The 13,821-nt window shown below is 41.5% G+C and overlaps 1 protein-coding gene across 1 annotated transcript in view; it reads right to left on the reverse strand.

The window, feature by feature from the left end:
- Positions 1 to 13,821, reverse strand: part of ELMSAN1 (ELM2 and Myb/SANT domain containing 1) — a 47,783-nt gene that overhangs the window by 11,186 nt on the left and 22,776 nt on the right. Inside the window, exons 2-6 of the mRNA XM_029911410.1 lie at positions 9,428 to 11,114; positions 7,410 to 7,724; positions 5,520 to 5,865; positions 4,956 to 5,022; positions 1,744 to 1,906 (exon numbers count right to left, since the gene is read on the reverse strand). Of these exons, the coding sequence (XP_029767270.1) occupies positions 1,744 to 1,906; positions 4,956 to 5,022; positions 5,520 to 5,865; positions 7,410 to 7,724; positions 9,428 to 10,888 (2,352 nt within the window). The 5' untranslated portion in view covers positions 10,889 to 11,114. The remainder of the gene's footprint in view (positions 1 to 1,743; positions 1,907 to 4,955; positions 5,023 to 5,519; positions 5,866 to 7,409; positions 7,725 to 9,427; positions 11,115 to 13,821) is intronic.

Consider the following 13,821-nt stretch of genomic DNA (forward strand, 5'->3'; position numbering starts at 1 on the left):
AGCATTCCCCTGGGAGATGGGAAACTTGCCCCATGCCATGGGCTGTGTGTGTCCCCCATGTCTCCCTCCTCGGACACCAATGTCCCCAAGTCTCCCCTCCATGCCAGGTGCTCTATGTAAGCCCCATTCCCCCATCTTATTCCTTTTCCCTCTGTCTGGGAGAGAAGTCATTTAGGTGTCAATATTTTTAAATTGTAGTGGGAGGATGGGCGGAGCTGAGATGGGGGCTACTGTTATGCTGGAAGGTGTCAATGGCTGGCTGCCATCAACTGGTTCTTTGATCTTCAGACAACTGAACAGGTGGTTGAAGCTGCTGGGTGCTAACCAGATGCTAGAACTCCATGTATCCCCCGTTTCCCTCTTTCAGTTTTTCCACTTTTCACCAAAATCTATAGGGTTCTGCCCACTGATGCCTAGAACATTCCCTGAAATTTTGGAATTGATCTGATACAACATACAAAAGTTATATTACATACAAAGAAATGCCATAGAATTGAAGGAGACAAGGTAAGTAAAGTAATACCTTTTATTGGATCAACTTCTGTTGGTGGAACAGCAGATGCAAAACCTGCAGACGTATCTCCACTGCTATGGATGATCAATACTACCCACAACACACCTTTCAAGATTCATGGGTCCTACACATGCTTATTGTAACACGTAGCATACCTCATCCAGTACATCAAATGCCCCAACAACTATGTTTGTGAAACCAGAAAATCACTACGCTCTCAAATGAACTCACACAGAAAAATGATAAAAGACAAATACTCCTATCACCTGTGGGCAAACTCTTTTCACAAAGTGATCACTTCACATTTGACCTTTCAATGCTAGTGCAGGTTTCCCTTGAGGAGAACACCTTCAAAAGATGAGCCTGGGAACTTAAATTCATAACTCTGCTAGACACCAAAAGCCATGGACTTAACAGGGACACTGGTTTTATGGCTCATTACAATTTGTAACACACCACACAGCCTGCTACCCTTAATTGCCCACTTCAAACCCTTCATGCGTAACAATCTAACTCCCAATTGCCCACTTCATTTCAAGTGACGACTCCCATGTTACCTCTTCCATTTAACAATCTCTCCCAACTTGTAATTAGCTCAGGCCTGGTCTACACTAGAAAATTAGATTAGTATAACTAGGTCGTTCACGGGTGCAAAAAAATCCACACCCTTGTGTGATACAATTAAACAGGCCTAAACCCCCGCTGTAGAGAGAATTCTCCCCACGACCTAGCTACTGCCTCTCTGGGAGATGGATTATTTGAACCGAGGGGAGAGAACCCCTCCTGTCAGTGTAGGCAGTGCAACTGCATCGCTGCAGCATTTTAAGAGTAGATGAGCCCTGAGACATTCTGCTTCCTTCCCCAGACCTGAAGAGCTCTCCGTAGCTCAAAAGCCCATACCTTCCACCAACAGAAGTTGGTCCAATAAAAGATATTACCTCATCCACCTTTTCTCTCTCATATCCTGGGACCAACACAGCTACAGCAACACTGCAAAAACAGAGTTGAATGTAATGCCTTGCTTCACTCAGCCAATGATCTAATTTGTCCCTTCTGCCCTTTCAGGTCTATGAATCCTTGCTCTCCATAATTTTCCTCAAGAAGTTTTCAACAACACTCAGTGAAACTTGACACTTGATCAGTAGTGTGAAGCTATTTAAAATGGAGCCTAAGGTAGAGGACACAGCTACCCTACCAAAGCTGCTACTTTTTGTTTGGGGTCCATTTACCAATCTCTCCAGACCCTTACCATTCTCTTGAGTAGTTTGGTTGATTTCCAGGTCCCCCCATGGCTGCCACACCACGTCCGCCTTATGCTTGTCAGCTGATGCCAAAGATCTGTCTTGGAGCACAGGGATTTCTGCTTGAAACCGGGATCCCACGTTGATTCGCCTGGGAAATGGAGAACAAATAATGACAATGACCACCTCACAATATCTAGAAGGCACCTATCTTCTAAAAACACAATCGATCCCAAAGAGATTAAAACATAGGCCACGTGATAGCCATAAGGCAAGAACAACATTCAGTAACTAGTACTACTTGAGTCAGACCTAAGACGGTGATCTAGAGGCGAAAGGCTCCGTGCCCTATCACCAATTTCTAGTGTTGTTTTATTAATTATGTTGTTCTATTTAACGAGAGGGTCCCTTAGAACTGCTGAACTTCAACTCAGTCTCTAATCTGAGGTCTGATTACTTACAAAGCACCCAGCTCTAATACAAATCAAGACCATTCAAGCAGTGTATTAGGTTCTAGTAGTTTTCCCTTGGTTCTCCTAGCTGACCAATGTGCAGGACAGAAGCGGTGCTACCCAGATTCGAAATCAACAGAGAGATTTGATTACAGGAGGAAAGGAGAAGAAAATCCACAACCAGCCCCACTGAGCACAACTACACACTGTACTATTTCATGAGTCCAAATATGAGCACAACCTTTGACTACCCTCTTTCCCACTTCATATCTCTGCCATCATTTGACTTACTGAGCAGCATTAACAGATGGCTTGAGATAGAGTGAGCAACTGAACAAAAGACAGGCAACTCAAAACAAAAGTATAGGGTAAGTATGAACTATGGTCACGTGCTGGCAGACCCAAGAATAAAAATTAGTAGATCACACTAAAAATATCTTTTCTACAGAATAAAAATGTCTCCTGTCATCTTTTCCTCCATTTTTTTAAAATTAGTTCCAAGAAAGGATTTAGAATTAGAATCACATTATCAGGCATACACAGATCTGCCATCTGCAGGGAGGTGAGGTGAGGCTGAATGTCACAGCACAGGCGGTTACAGTGCTCAAGAAGTCTGTTTCCAAGAAAAGCTATTATGCTGCAAAAGAATTTATTTGAGAGATGGGATGAATAACGCTCTGTTAGTCTGAAGACCAATTACGTTACTACTTGCAACAGTTATTGATAATGCCCAATGCCCTGAGCCTGTAAACACTTATGCACATACTAGCTTAACTTCAGTGGAACTTCTCAGGGTTGTAAACACGACTGGGCCAAGTAGAAAAGTTAAGCATGTGTGTTTTTGCAGAATTGGGGCCCCAAGAGTGATTGCAAGATAGATCCTTGCATCCCACTCCTTGAAATGGAATTGTCCCCATTACCTGCTCTATCAAGCCATGCAGGTCATGAGGAGGGGTAAGACAGGTAAGTGGAATTAGCACTGGAAAGGGAACTCATGAAGACATTGATACAGAAGATAAATGTTAAGTGTGACAAATTACCTTATAAGAAACAATGAAAATGTTAAACTGCAATTTTGATATATTTAGATAATCCGATCAGTTTTAAAGGGGGACTACATCGGGCCAAGAACAGATTAGAAAAAAGAAAAAAGAAAAAAAAAGTTTGGGGGCCCAGGAGAATGAAAAAGCATCAAGAACACCCTCAATGGGTAATATTGCTGGAAAAAAACAAGTCACTACATACCCACAATGAAAAACTCAAATCTACCTTTCAGAGGCATGATTTGCAGATATGGACCTAACTGAACCAGAGGGCCCACACCACAATGCCCTATGATGCCAAACATTTTACAAGTAGGCACAGAAAATAACCATTACTTTTAGTCTTCAACCTGACCTTTCCAATGCTTGTTCCGCTTAAAACAAAAGCGCAAGAAATTTTTGGCCATAAGAGCTTAAGCAAAATGGTGAATCTGACTGCAACCTGAAACCTCCAAAGATAAAGTTTCACAAATTCCAATGAAGGATCACATTCTTTGCTGGCACAATTCTACTGATTTAATAAGTTACACCAAAATGAGAATTTGGCCCAAATCAATTACATATTTTGTGACTCAAAGGCCACGATCTAGATGAAGAAACTGATCTCTTGATGACAATAGTGGTCAACACCAGGTTCCACTGCATTGGTGTGAAACAATTTAACAAGTGATTAACAACAAAATGGTTGAAGAAAGCATGACGGGGCTACGTTTACACTACGGAGCCTATGCCCTAGTGTTGATGCAGCATACACCAATAAAAGGTTTTTTGCCGGTATAGGAACATCACCTGTCTGAATAGCTATGTCGACTTCTGTCATCACAGCTATGCCTATGCTGGTGGTTTAATCAGCATAGCTATGACGGTCAGGAGTGTGTTTTTTCACACTCCTGACTAACATAGTTATGCTGCTATAAGTTTTAAGTGTAGACGAAGCCTCATACTGGATGGAATTTGCAAAGGTGCTGAAAATGGTTCCATCTCATGTACAATAGTAGTTAAACCATTTTCAGCATCAGTTGCTATAAGTTCTAGAATCACCAGATAGTAGCAAGATAAAGTAGGGAGAAAATGATTAATGCAATTTATATTTTTAGGGTTAAAGGCTCCCCTTTGTTTTGCTAACTCAGTTACCATTACTGAAAAGAAAAGAAAAGAAAAGAAAAGAAAAGAAAAGAAAAGAAAAGAAAAAGGAGAAAGCCCTATGAATTTGTTCCTGAAGCTGGTTACATTCTGAAAATTAACTATGTTTGTCCATTCTGTGCTTTGCCTTCCCTTTAAGAAGCAATATTTCCTAACTCTTAAAAAAGTATACAACATGCATAATAATGTTTATGCATGGCGGAATGACACAGTGACCCTATCACCTTTAGTTAACTACAGTAGTTCAAATTCAGCCCAGCAACTGAACAGTAGTGATGGAAAATAGTTACCACTGTGGCAACTGTTCAGTGGACCATAAGAAATTATATTTAGTGCGTGTATCATCAATAGATTTACTCTGCCTCAATTTTAAAAAAAGAAAACCCTACACTTTTAATAAAAAGACACTCATAGGAGTGAGTTTGTACGTTTCTAAAAGATAAACCAACAAAAGGGGACCCTGCAGCACTTTCTTATCCTCCTAAATCTGTAAGCCGTGTAAGGAATACATGCTTGCCATTAAGCGAGGAGGTGGATTTTGTATGACTGTATTGATACTTACGGTTCAATGCTGACTGGGGTGGCCTCCCCCATTACTGAAAGGATGGGAGGGGTGACTTCTGAACTATCTGTAAGACAAGCAACAGACTTGCTCAAAACTCATCGATTTTATGTTTGGGCCAGATGTGGAAGTGTGTGAATACCACATGGAGCACAGACTTTCCATCACCCAAAACAGGCACTCAACTGCTAAAGAACAGTAAGCTGAAGAGGGATTTTTGAATTTTCACCCACCATTTCATTCTGGTCCACCATTTTCATTACAGTAACCCATCCCTTAAAGCAAACTCTTTCTCATACTTCAGCTAAACTAATCCCATGCTTGAGAGAACAACTAACTCTTTCAAGACTAAATCTTTTCTTTAGGAAGTTAGTAGGGGGTGCAGGAGATCAATGGTGTAACATCTCCAAATATGGCAGCATCACTTCTGCTACATCCCACTTCCCAGAGTCTCCCAACAGGAAGCTCCACATCCAGCTATCCATAACTGTCTAAGAGAGCCATAATTTCCTTCATGTTGGCACTCAGCCTCCCACTCCCAACAAGACAAAGAAAGGAACTTACTAGATCTCAGCAGAGTTCTGTGAGTACTTTTAGGGGTCATTGGAGGTGGGATTGAGAGACCACTAGCAGAGAGAATAGCATTGAAATACAGCCCAGACCCTTCTCTCACTGGGCTGAGAATCGGTGGAGGTGTGTAAGGAGGAGGCTCAAAGTTCCTATCTGAAGGGTGATCTGCAAGGCGCACAGGTGAGCGTAAGTGGCTCTGATATGGAGTGATGTTGGAATAGACTGGAGGGACAATGAAGGTGCCTGCTTTTGGTGGTATGAAGAGTGGCTCAGGTCTTGGGCGCTGCTTTGGTTTCCGGGAAAAGCCCTCCGATTCTTCCTTTGGAACAGCATCTTCATGCTACAAAAAGAAAAATCTTTTTAATACAACCTTCTAAACCAGGGGTTCTCAAAGTGTGGGTCACAGCCTCATTTTGATGGGGTCACTAGGGCAGAAAGCCCCTGCCCAGAGGTCCACAGGCAAGGGAAGCTGAAGCCCCAGCCAGCCCGCCCACCTCTCCGCAGGCAACTGTGGGCTGAAGCACTGAAAAAAACAAAAAAAACAAAAAAAAACAAATACAGGTCAGGTCTCGCTGTTGAAGATGACCTCCGTCTTTACCTCAGCCACACAGAGCCCCACTTCAATGATTTGTGTTCATCAATGCAAGCTCACCCCTCCCATTAGGTGCATACTTATTTTTTAACTACTGGATATAAAGATTGTCTTGTGATTGTATTGTGCATTAAAATATTTAGTGGCTACTTTTTGTTGATACGGCCTTGTAATGCATTTTTTTATTTAAAATACTAACTATTCTGAGTAACACAGGGTACGGGGATCGTGCAGTAATTTTTCTTGTCAGAAGCGGGTCGCGGAGCAATGAAGTTTGAGAAACGGTGATCTAAACACTAAATTGTATTTTAATGATGCCTTCAGATTGTTTAAAAAATTTCAGTGAGATGACATGCTCAGTGCACTGCAGGATAGGAGCTGGCTAGGGCTGCTTAAGAGTCACTGCATGCAGCCCTAATGGGGGCGGAGGGGAGGCAACTATTATTCAGCGACAACACTTCTGGTAGATTATAAAGTTGCATTTACAGGCTCCAGACAGAGGTCCAGTCTGATGCTGGGTTAGAAAGATGGTCATGAAGGGGGAAGATGGGATTTTAACAGAACTCTGACACACACAGATGACCCCACAGGGTGAGAGGAGGAATGAGTCACTTTGAATGATAGAACAGAGGAAAATCCAAGGGTCTTTTCTCAAAAGTCTGCAGCTGCTTAGAAACTATATCCTATTTGTCATCTCTCCAGCCAGCAAAATTATCCACTATAATCCTTTATCTCAATCTCTCTCTTCTGGCTAGATGCAATATTAAAATAAATGAATAAAAAGTAGATATTGAGGGAACCCCACCAAGGGATTCTTATAACATCATGGTAGCCATGTGAACAAAGGTCCAGTTTGGGACTTAGAACCCAAAAATAGACACATAGTTTTACAACTCAAAGTTACATGTGCATGAATGGTAAAAATGCCATTTAGCAGAGCTATGCTCGAAATAAGGGAAGATCACTTGAATAAAGCAAGCTTCCAACAGCAAACACATTATTTACTCAGAGACACATTGTTTACCTTCATTTCCTCTAACCTCCAGACTTTTTGTGGGCACAGATTAGCCATCAGATGGCAGGGGTGCACATAAAAAAAATCCAACCTTCTACATACAGGACTCAGATATGGTCTCTGGATCAAATTCAGCCAAAAGACCAGGTGCCCCTTTCAAGTTTAGGAGACTCAAACTACTCATTCACAATTAAAAGCTGTTTCAACAGAAAGGATGAAGCTGGGCACATAGATCCAGCAGACTTCAGTCTCCCTAGGTCTATTAACGTGACCATACCTGGACTGAGGTTTCCATGTTGGAGCTGCGATTGGACCTTCTTCGGGTGACTATCACAGAGGGTTTGCGTTCAGAAAGACCTCGATCATTTGCCAGCACCCTCTGGAGTTTCCCTTCCTCACCCTTTTCCTTCCCAATAGCTTGCAAGTCAAATTTCTTCACTGGCACAGAGACAGGCATGATTAGAGGAACAAGACTGCTATCTTCCCGGGGTCTCTTGGAGGCTTGTGGAGAACTGGCAAATTCCAAAACACTTTTGGCTGCTGCAGGTGCTGCAGCTACCACAGTCTTCTTCTCTTCTGAAGTATTCAATTCCTGAAGACAAGAAGAAAAAAATCCCACATGCACCTTAAAAGTTTTAAATCACCCACCTTTTAATCAGACAATATGTCACTTTCAATCTAAATCTCTTATTTCAGGGTTCCATGGTATTCTCAACATATCATTCTCTTAGCTGGAAAGTACTCAGAACTACAATACCTGGGAAAAAGGATACTTTATCTGAACTATCTTCCAAAGCTGGCAAAACTACTTTAGAGTTGTCCCATTTATTTCAACCGGCGTTAGAAACAGTATAGACTATTCTCTTGATCCTTCATTCCCACATCCATAGTTTTACATTTTGTTTTCCAGATTGACTTATGCCCTGCACATAACTTCCCCGATACTTCCCCATAAGCACATGGGGAAGTATTTTCATTATTTTGGGAACATCTGTATATTGCAGTTCCAAGTGTCTGACTTTTGATCCAAATTGCTGAACTGTAATATACCTGCTTTCCCTGGTTCTCCCTCTTCTTTGAGAACTCACATAATTGAATTTCTTGACCAAAGAACTAAACTGACTTTTGTACTATACTTTATTCAGTGGAAATGTACCTGAATAAATAAATGAATAAATAAACCTCTTTCATCAGCTCTGTGGTCTTCTACCCTTCTTGCATTTGTCTTTATTAAACTTCATCCTGTTTACCTCAGGATTTCTCCAAATCTCTCCAATTTGTCCAGATCATTTTGAATTATGATCTTTTACCTTCCCATGTGAGGGATTCACTGTAAGACCAGTCTAAGCAAGCTTGGAAGAGAACATAGCTCTCAGTTATGCCCCTTAGTTCTTGGCCTCCTATTTCCTCATCTCACCATGTGACATGATACTATGCAGCTTATGGCTATGGAACACTAGAGGAAGCAATGGAGTGATTGCTCTTATCTCTTATTCACCAAGAGATAGCGTGTCTTCCCCAACAAGTCCTACAAAGGCTCCTACGGGCCTTTGTCCTGTAGGTTAGCCAGATTTCTTCAGGGCTGTCTCAATTTGGAATTTTAAAAATTTATTTCATTTTTTTAAATGATTTGTTAAAGAGGTCATCCTTCATGTTTTGACTGTGAGGATTAGTCAAGAGAGGCAGATTTTAAGAAAGAGGTCAGGTGAAACAGGCCATAAGAAACCAAGCCAAGTAGATTTACACCTGTTATTCTAAATTCTTGATCAGCTTGAATAGCTAGCTATATTTTATTTTGAGGGCCTGGGTTAGGAGTTTTATTCAATACCAGTGGAGTAAATTACACTGCTCAGGTAACCGCACTGCACTATGAGGAGCTCACTCTCATACATGTAATAGTTTCTGTAACCGGGTCCCGTCCCCCACCCCGCTACCATTCCGGAACTGACTCTGCAGTAGTATACTCTGTCTCTCTTCGATTAGGTCAAGTATCAGGGGGTGGCGTGTTAGTCTGTATCCACAAAAACAACGAGTCCGGTGGCACCTTAACGACTAACGGATTTATTTGAGCATAAGCTTTTGTGGGTAAAAAAACATCCAAAGAAGTGGGTTTTTTACCCACAAAAGCTTATGCCCAAATAAATCTGTTAGTCTTTAAGGTGCCACCGGACCCCTTGTGGTTTTCGATTAGGTTGACTTCCCACACATTTTTTCTCTAAGAGATGTATTTTTAGGATGTGATATGGTATGGGGGCTATTTTAGAAATGCTATTTTGGTCAGGATGTATCCCTTACCTTGTCATTTTGAAGAGAAGCCAGCTCAACAGCCTTTTGTGCCAGAGTTAGCAGGTTGGCCTCTTGAGAAACACACCGTTTTCTTCGGGTGCTCTGGATCACACCACCTCTCACCCCCACAAAGTCATTAGTTCTCTGAGTGCTTTCTTCGGTCATTGCCACTTGCTTCTCCCCATCTCTGCTATTATAGGATGTGGCCAGCCTCTCTGTGTCAGGCTGGTTCAACTCGTTACTACTCAGGGTCTCCTTTTGTCCTAGGTGTGTTCTCGTGGGCTGTGGATAGTTACCCTTGTTGTGGCCCAGAGCTTCAGTCTCATGCTGAAACTGGAGTCCTTGCTGCTGTGGTTGCCAGTGATGCAGGAACAGATTGCTAGCTTGTTCCTCTACTGGTTTAGAAGCCAATATTTCTCCTGAAGAAGCGGATGGCAAAATGCCTTCCTTGGAGAGTCTCCTTGATCTCCTTGGAAAGGGTATCTGGGTCTGAGGTAGCACAGTCTGTTGGTTTTGCTCTGTTAGGGCTTTCAAGAGTTCCTGGTTCCTCTCCGGTTGCTGGTACTGGTGGGCCACCATATGATGCTGGGGTGCTGTTGCTGCCACATGGGGCTGTGCTATAGAAGCAGCTTGCTGGAGGTTGAAGGCTTGCGTGGTGGCCTGTTGCTGCTGTTGTGGGTAGAAGTTTTCAAACAGTTGCAGCTGAGGAAGAGACTGTTGTTTCTGCTGGGTAGTAAAGACTGGGTTGGAGGAAGCTGGGGCTTGTTGAAAGACATGTAACAATTCAGGAAGGCCTTGCTTCTGGCCTTGGTGACCGAATGCAAGCTGGAAAGGCTGTAAAGGTAGAGTCTGATTCTGCTGTTGCTGCTTCTGCATCTGGTGATACGAATTCATTTGCGCTTGCTGCCTGATTAGTGCTTGTTGTTCCAGCTGACGCTTCTGGGCCATCATCTGCTGAACAGCAGCATCTCCATATATTTCTAGCTGCTGCACCTCCATTTCTTTTTCCTGGCTTCTTTTCAGAGCTTCAGGATGGCCATAGAAACCTGGGGCACTGGCATTGTGGTGAATCCCTTTCTGATTGCCCCCATAGACCACACTGTGGTTCCATGCCGCAGGTGAAGGCTGCCAACTGGAATCAATCCTCTCAGGCAACCTGTTCCCCATCAATGAGTTCTGCCATTTGACAGCAGCCAGCTGCTGAGACATCATCATGGAATCCCCCCTATCTTGAGTATAAACAACAGAGTTCATCAAGGCAACATTGTTGGGAGCACCAGTTAAACCCCCTGCTTTAGAAAGCTCCATAGTTTGTGAAGCAGGTATTTCTCCTCCATGTCCATAGTACTGTCCTTCCTTCAGCTGCTGTTGCAGCTCTTTCGATGGCACAGCTACATCCTGCTCATTAAAATATGCAATCCGTTTCCCAGCCCTCTTGTTTGAAGACTTTTGTTGAGCCTGAAGATTCATGGTTCAGTCTATTCCCAGTTACACACACAGATTTACAACCCACCCATCTCAGAGACTGGGGGAAGAAAAGACACCAAACAGTTCACTTTCCCATCCAGTTCCAGTTTCGTACAAGTCCAGATGGAAGTGCCTCCACCTCCTTTTCCTCTGTGCGCCTTTCCCTTTCTTCCTTCTGCTCTTCTTCTCTGCAGTTCAGAGGATGCTGGAGTCCACTTGATCACAATGCCTGAAACAGAGAATGAGCATCAATAAGTCACCAGTAAGGAGCACAAAACAGCAATAGGACATCAGATGGCATATACACCCTCAGAATCAGCAAACAGTAAGGTGTGTGCCTGTCTCTCCTTCCAAAAAAATCATGACCAGGAAAATCTTGTCCCGTAGGGAATGGAGTGGAGGAAGATAAAATAGATCTGGCCTTCTGTAGAGTCTAACTGATTTATCCCACTCAAAAAGAAATAAAAAATATCAGAGTACTTTTGCACAACAAGAACAGCAGTTGCAAACAGCACTTCTGATTTCAATAATGAACACTTTAGCTCAGGAGTGCCCCAACTTATGGCACGCAGGCCGCACACGGCCCACCACAACATTTCATAAGGCCCGCGTCCTGCTTCAACACAATATACTATCGGCCAATTCATCAGTGTTTTGTCGTCATGTTTACATCATTTTAGTTTATCCAAGTGTATAAATAGACAATACTATACTTAGAAACAAACTATCTAAATACACGTGAAACAAAATGAACTTAAAATATAAATCAAAACAGGTGACTTTTAAAATATGTAGGATCTGTTTGGCTCACACAAGATTGCATTTAGGTTTATGTAGCCCTCTCCTGTGTAAGATGATCGGGCACCACTGCTTTAGCCCACTCTGAAGCCTTTTCTGTTTAACATTCCCACCTTCCTCCCATCAAGCCATTGATTTTTATTTAATTTCTTTCTTGTGAGCGGATCCATCTGCTTTTAATTCAAACCCTGAAAAAATAACGATGACTTGCTAAAACTAAAAAAGGCAAACAATTTAAATCATCTCAGGATTCCCAAATTTCCTCTCTGAGATGGTTTAAAAAACAACAACAAAAAAACACCACCAAAATCTTCAGCTGAACATAAAGGAAAGGTGCTCCATTCAACAATGGGAGAGGAAGGGAAGTAGCCAGTAGCTGTATTGTGGAGAAATCATCTTGCTTCTGCAGCAGACTATCAGCCAACAAATCCCTTAACAGCTCACTACAGGCAAGACCTGCCCAACCTGCTGTACTCTCAATGTCTTTTGCAGCAGTTGGAAGTTGCTATTTCTGCTAAGGGATTTCACACTGAATAGTGGTTCATGAAGAGTCTGGAGGCACCTTTAACGATCTTCAGATTAAATATCTGTCAGTATACAACAGGAAAAGAAGGTCCCTCAAGCACATGAATACACATAATCAAGGATGAAAAGCCACAATAAAGGAAGCCATCTTCTATGGCACATACTCCAGAACGCTCATGGACTGGCACATTCTCTTAAAATGTGTGCTATTAATGACAGTAGTGCACCTTAAGCCTTGGATAAGAATCTTATTATTATCTTAAACTTAAATACATAGAAATACCAGCTCCCAAGTAATGAGGCTATCCCAAACCTAGATATCATGCCATGTCATCAGTATTCTCACAGACTCATCCAGTAAGTCACATTTTACAGAAGAATTATTCCTGAAATGTTTTAGATTTAAAATAATAAATAATAATAATACTATTTGTATCTATCCATCTACAAAGCCAGTCTCTCTTAGCGAACAATCTAACTGTTCAGACCTCAGAGGGAGAGAAAATGCTAATAAATGTTATAATCTCTAAAATGATCTAGAGCAAGTTAATAAAGCCATGATTCCAAGATAAAAAAGCCTTGGGGGCCTACCAGGACAAGAAGTGCCATAGATCCCATTGGAAAGGTAGGAATCTTCACATTCCAATAAGAAATAGCAACCATTTCTAGCTCTCACGAGTCCAAGACTTTTTGATGGGGTGGGGAATGGACAGGAAGGCAGGGAAGAGATGAGGAAATTCTGCATTTGGAAGGGAAAAGAAGAACAGTTATGGCTAATGGTGTAAACATTAAAAAAAAATTAAAAATTTAAAGTATTTAAAATGGCAGCTGTTTGAAACTTAGTTTTGGAATTTTACTAGTAGTCCTGGGAAGATGGCATTAGTGGGCAAAATGTGAGAGGCAGTGAAAGATGCTCAGAAAAAACCTATCGTGTGGATATTACTACTACATATGGGATATGATGGTGCTTTTACTGTATTTCTTTTTTTTAAATTATTATACACACTATTTTTAGAAATGATTCTTATCTACCCTGTATTTTTAAATGATTTAAATCAGATTTTAAATTTAAATATTTCCTTTTTAAAAATAAACCTGTTAAAATTAAATTAGAATTCATGACTACCCATATGAGGTCTAAATTTACTATCATTTATTAAAATAATTTTAATAAATTAAAAATAAGCAGAATCAATGAGCCCACCTCAAATTTAGTAATGAATTAGTACGAAAGGACTTAAAGTCTGCATTTTTATACATGAAATCAGAGGAAAGCGTTTAACTTTTGAGGTCAAGCTTTATAAATATGGTATATAATATTTCATATACTACATTAGATATGTACATCATCTTCAGTCTTTACAACTGGAGTCACTGCTGGTATTTACTTTTTCCCAAAGGTCAGTATTTTCAGTTGCTTAATGGAAAATATAATAGCTTAAATAAATACTCAGTCATTATTTATGTTAAATAGAAGGAAGAGGCCCCAGGAAGAGGGTAAATTTGGACCATATCCTTTGTGTATGCTCAGTCTACTTGCAGGATGGTGGGGACTCTACCTGCTTATACAGTCTACATCACACAAACACCGGTGAACAACATATGGCCAACTC

The sequence above is a fragment of the Terrapene carolina genome, unplaced genomic scaffold (assembly GCF_002925995.2).
Source record: "Terrapene carolina triunguis isolate 2854851 unplaced genomic scaffold, T_m_triunguis-2.0 Scaffold96, whole genome shotgun sequence".
Classification (NCBI taxonomy): Eukaryota; Metazoa; Chordata; order Testudines; family Emydidae; genus Terrapene; species Terrapene triunguis.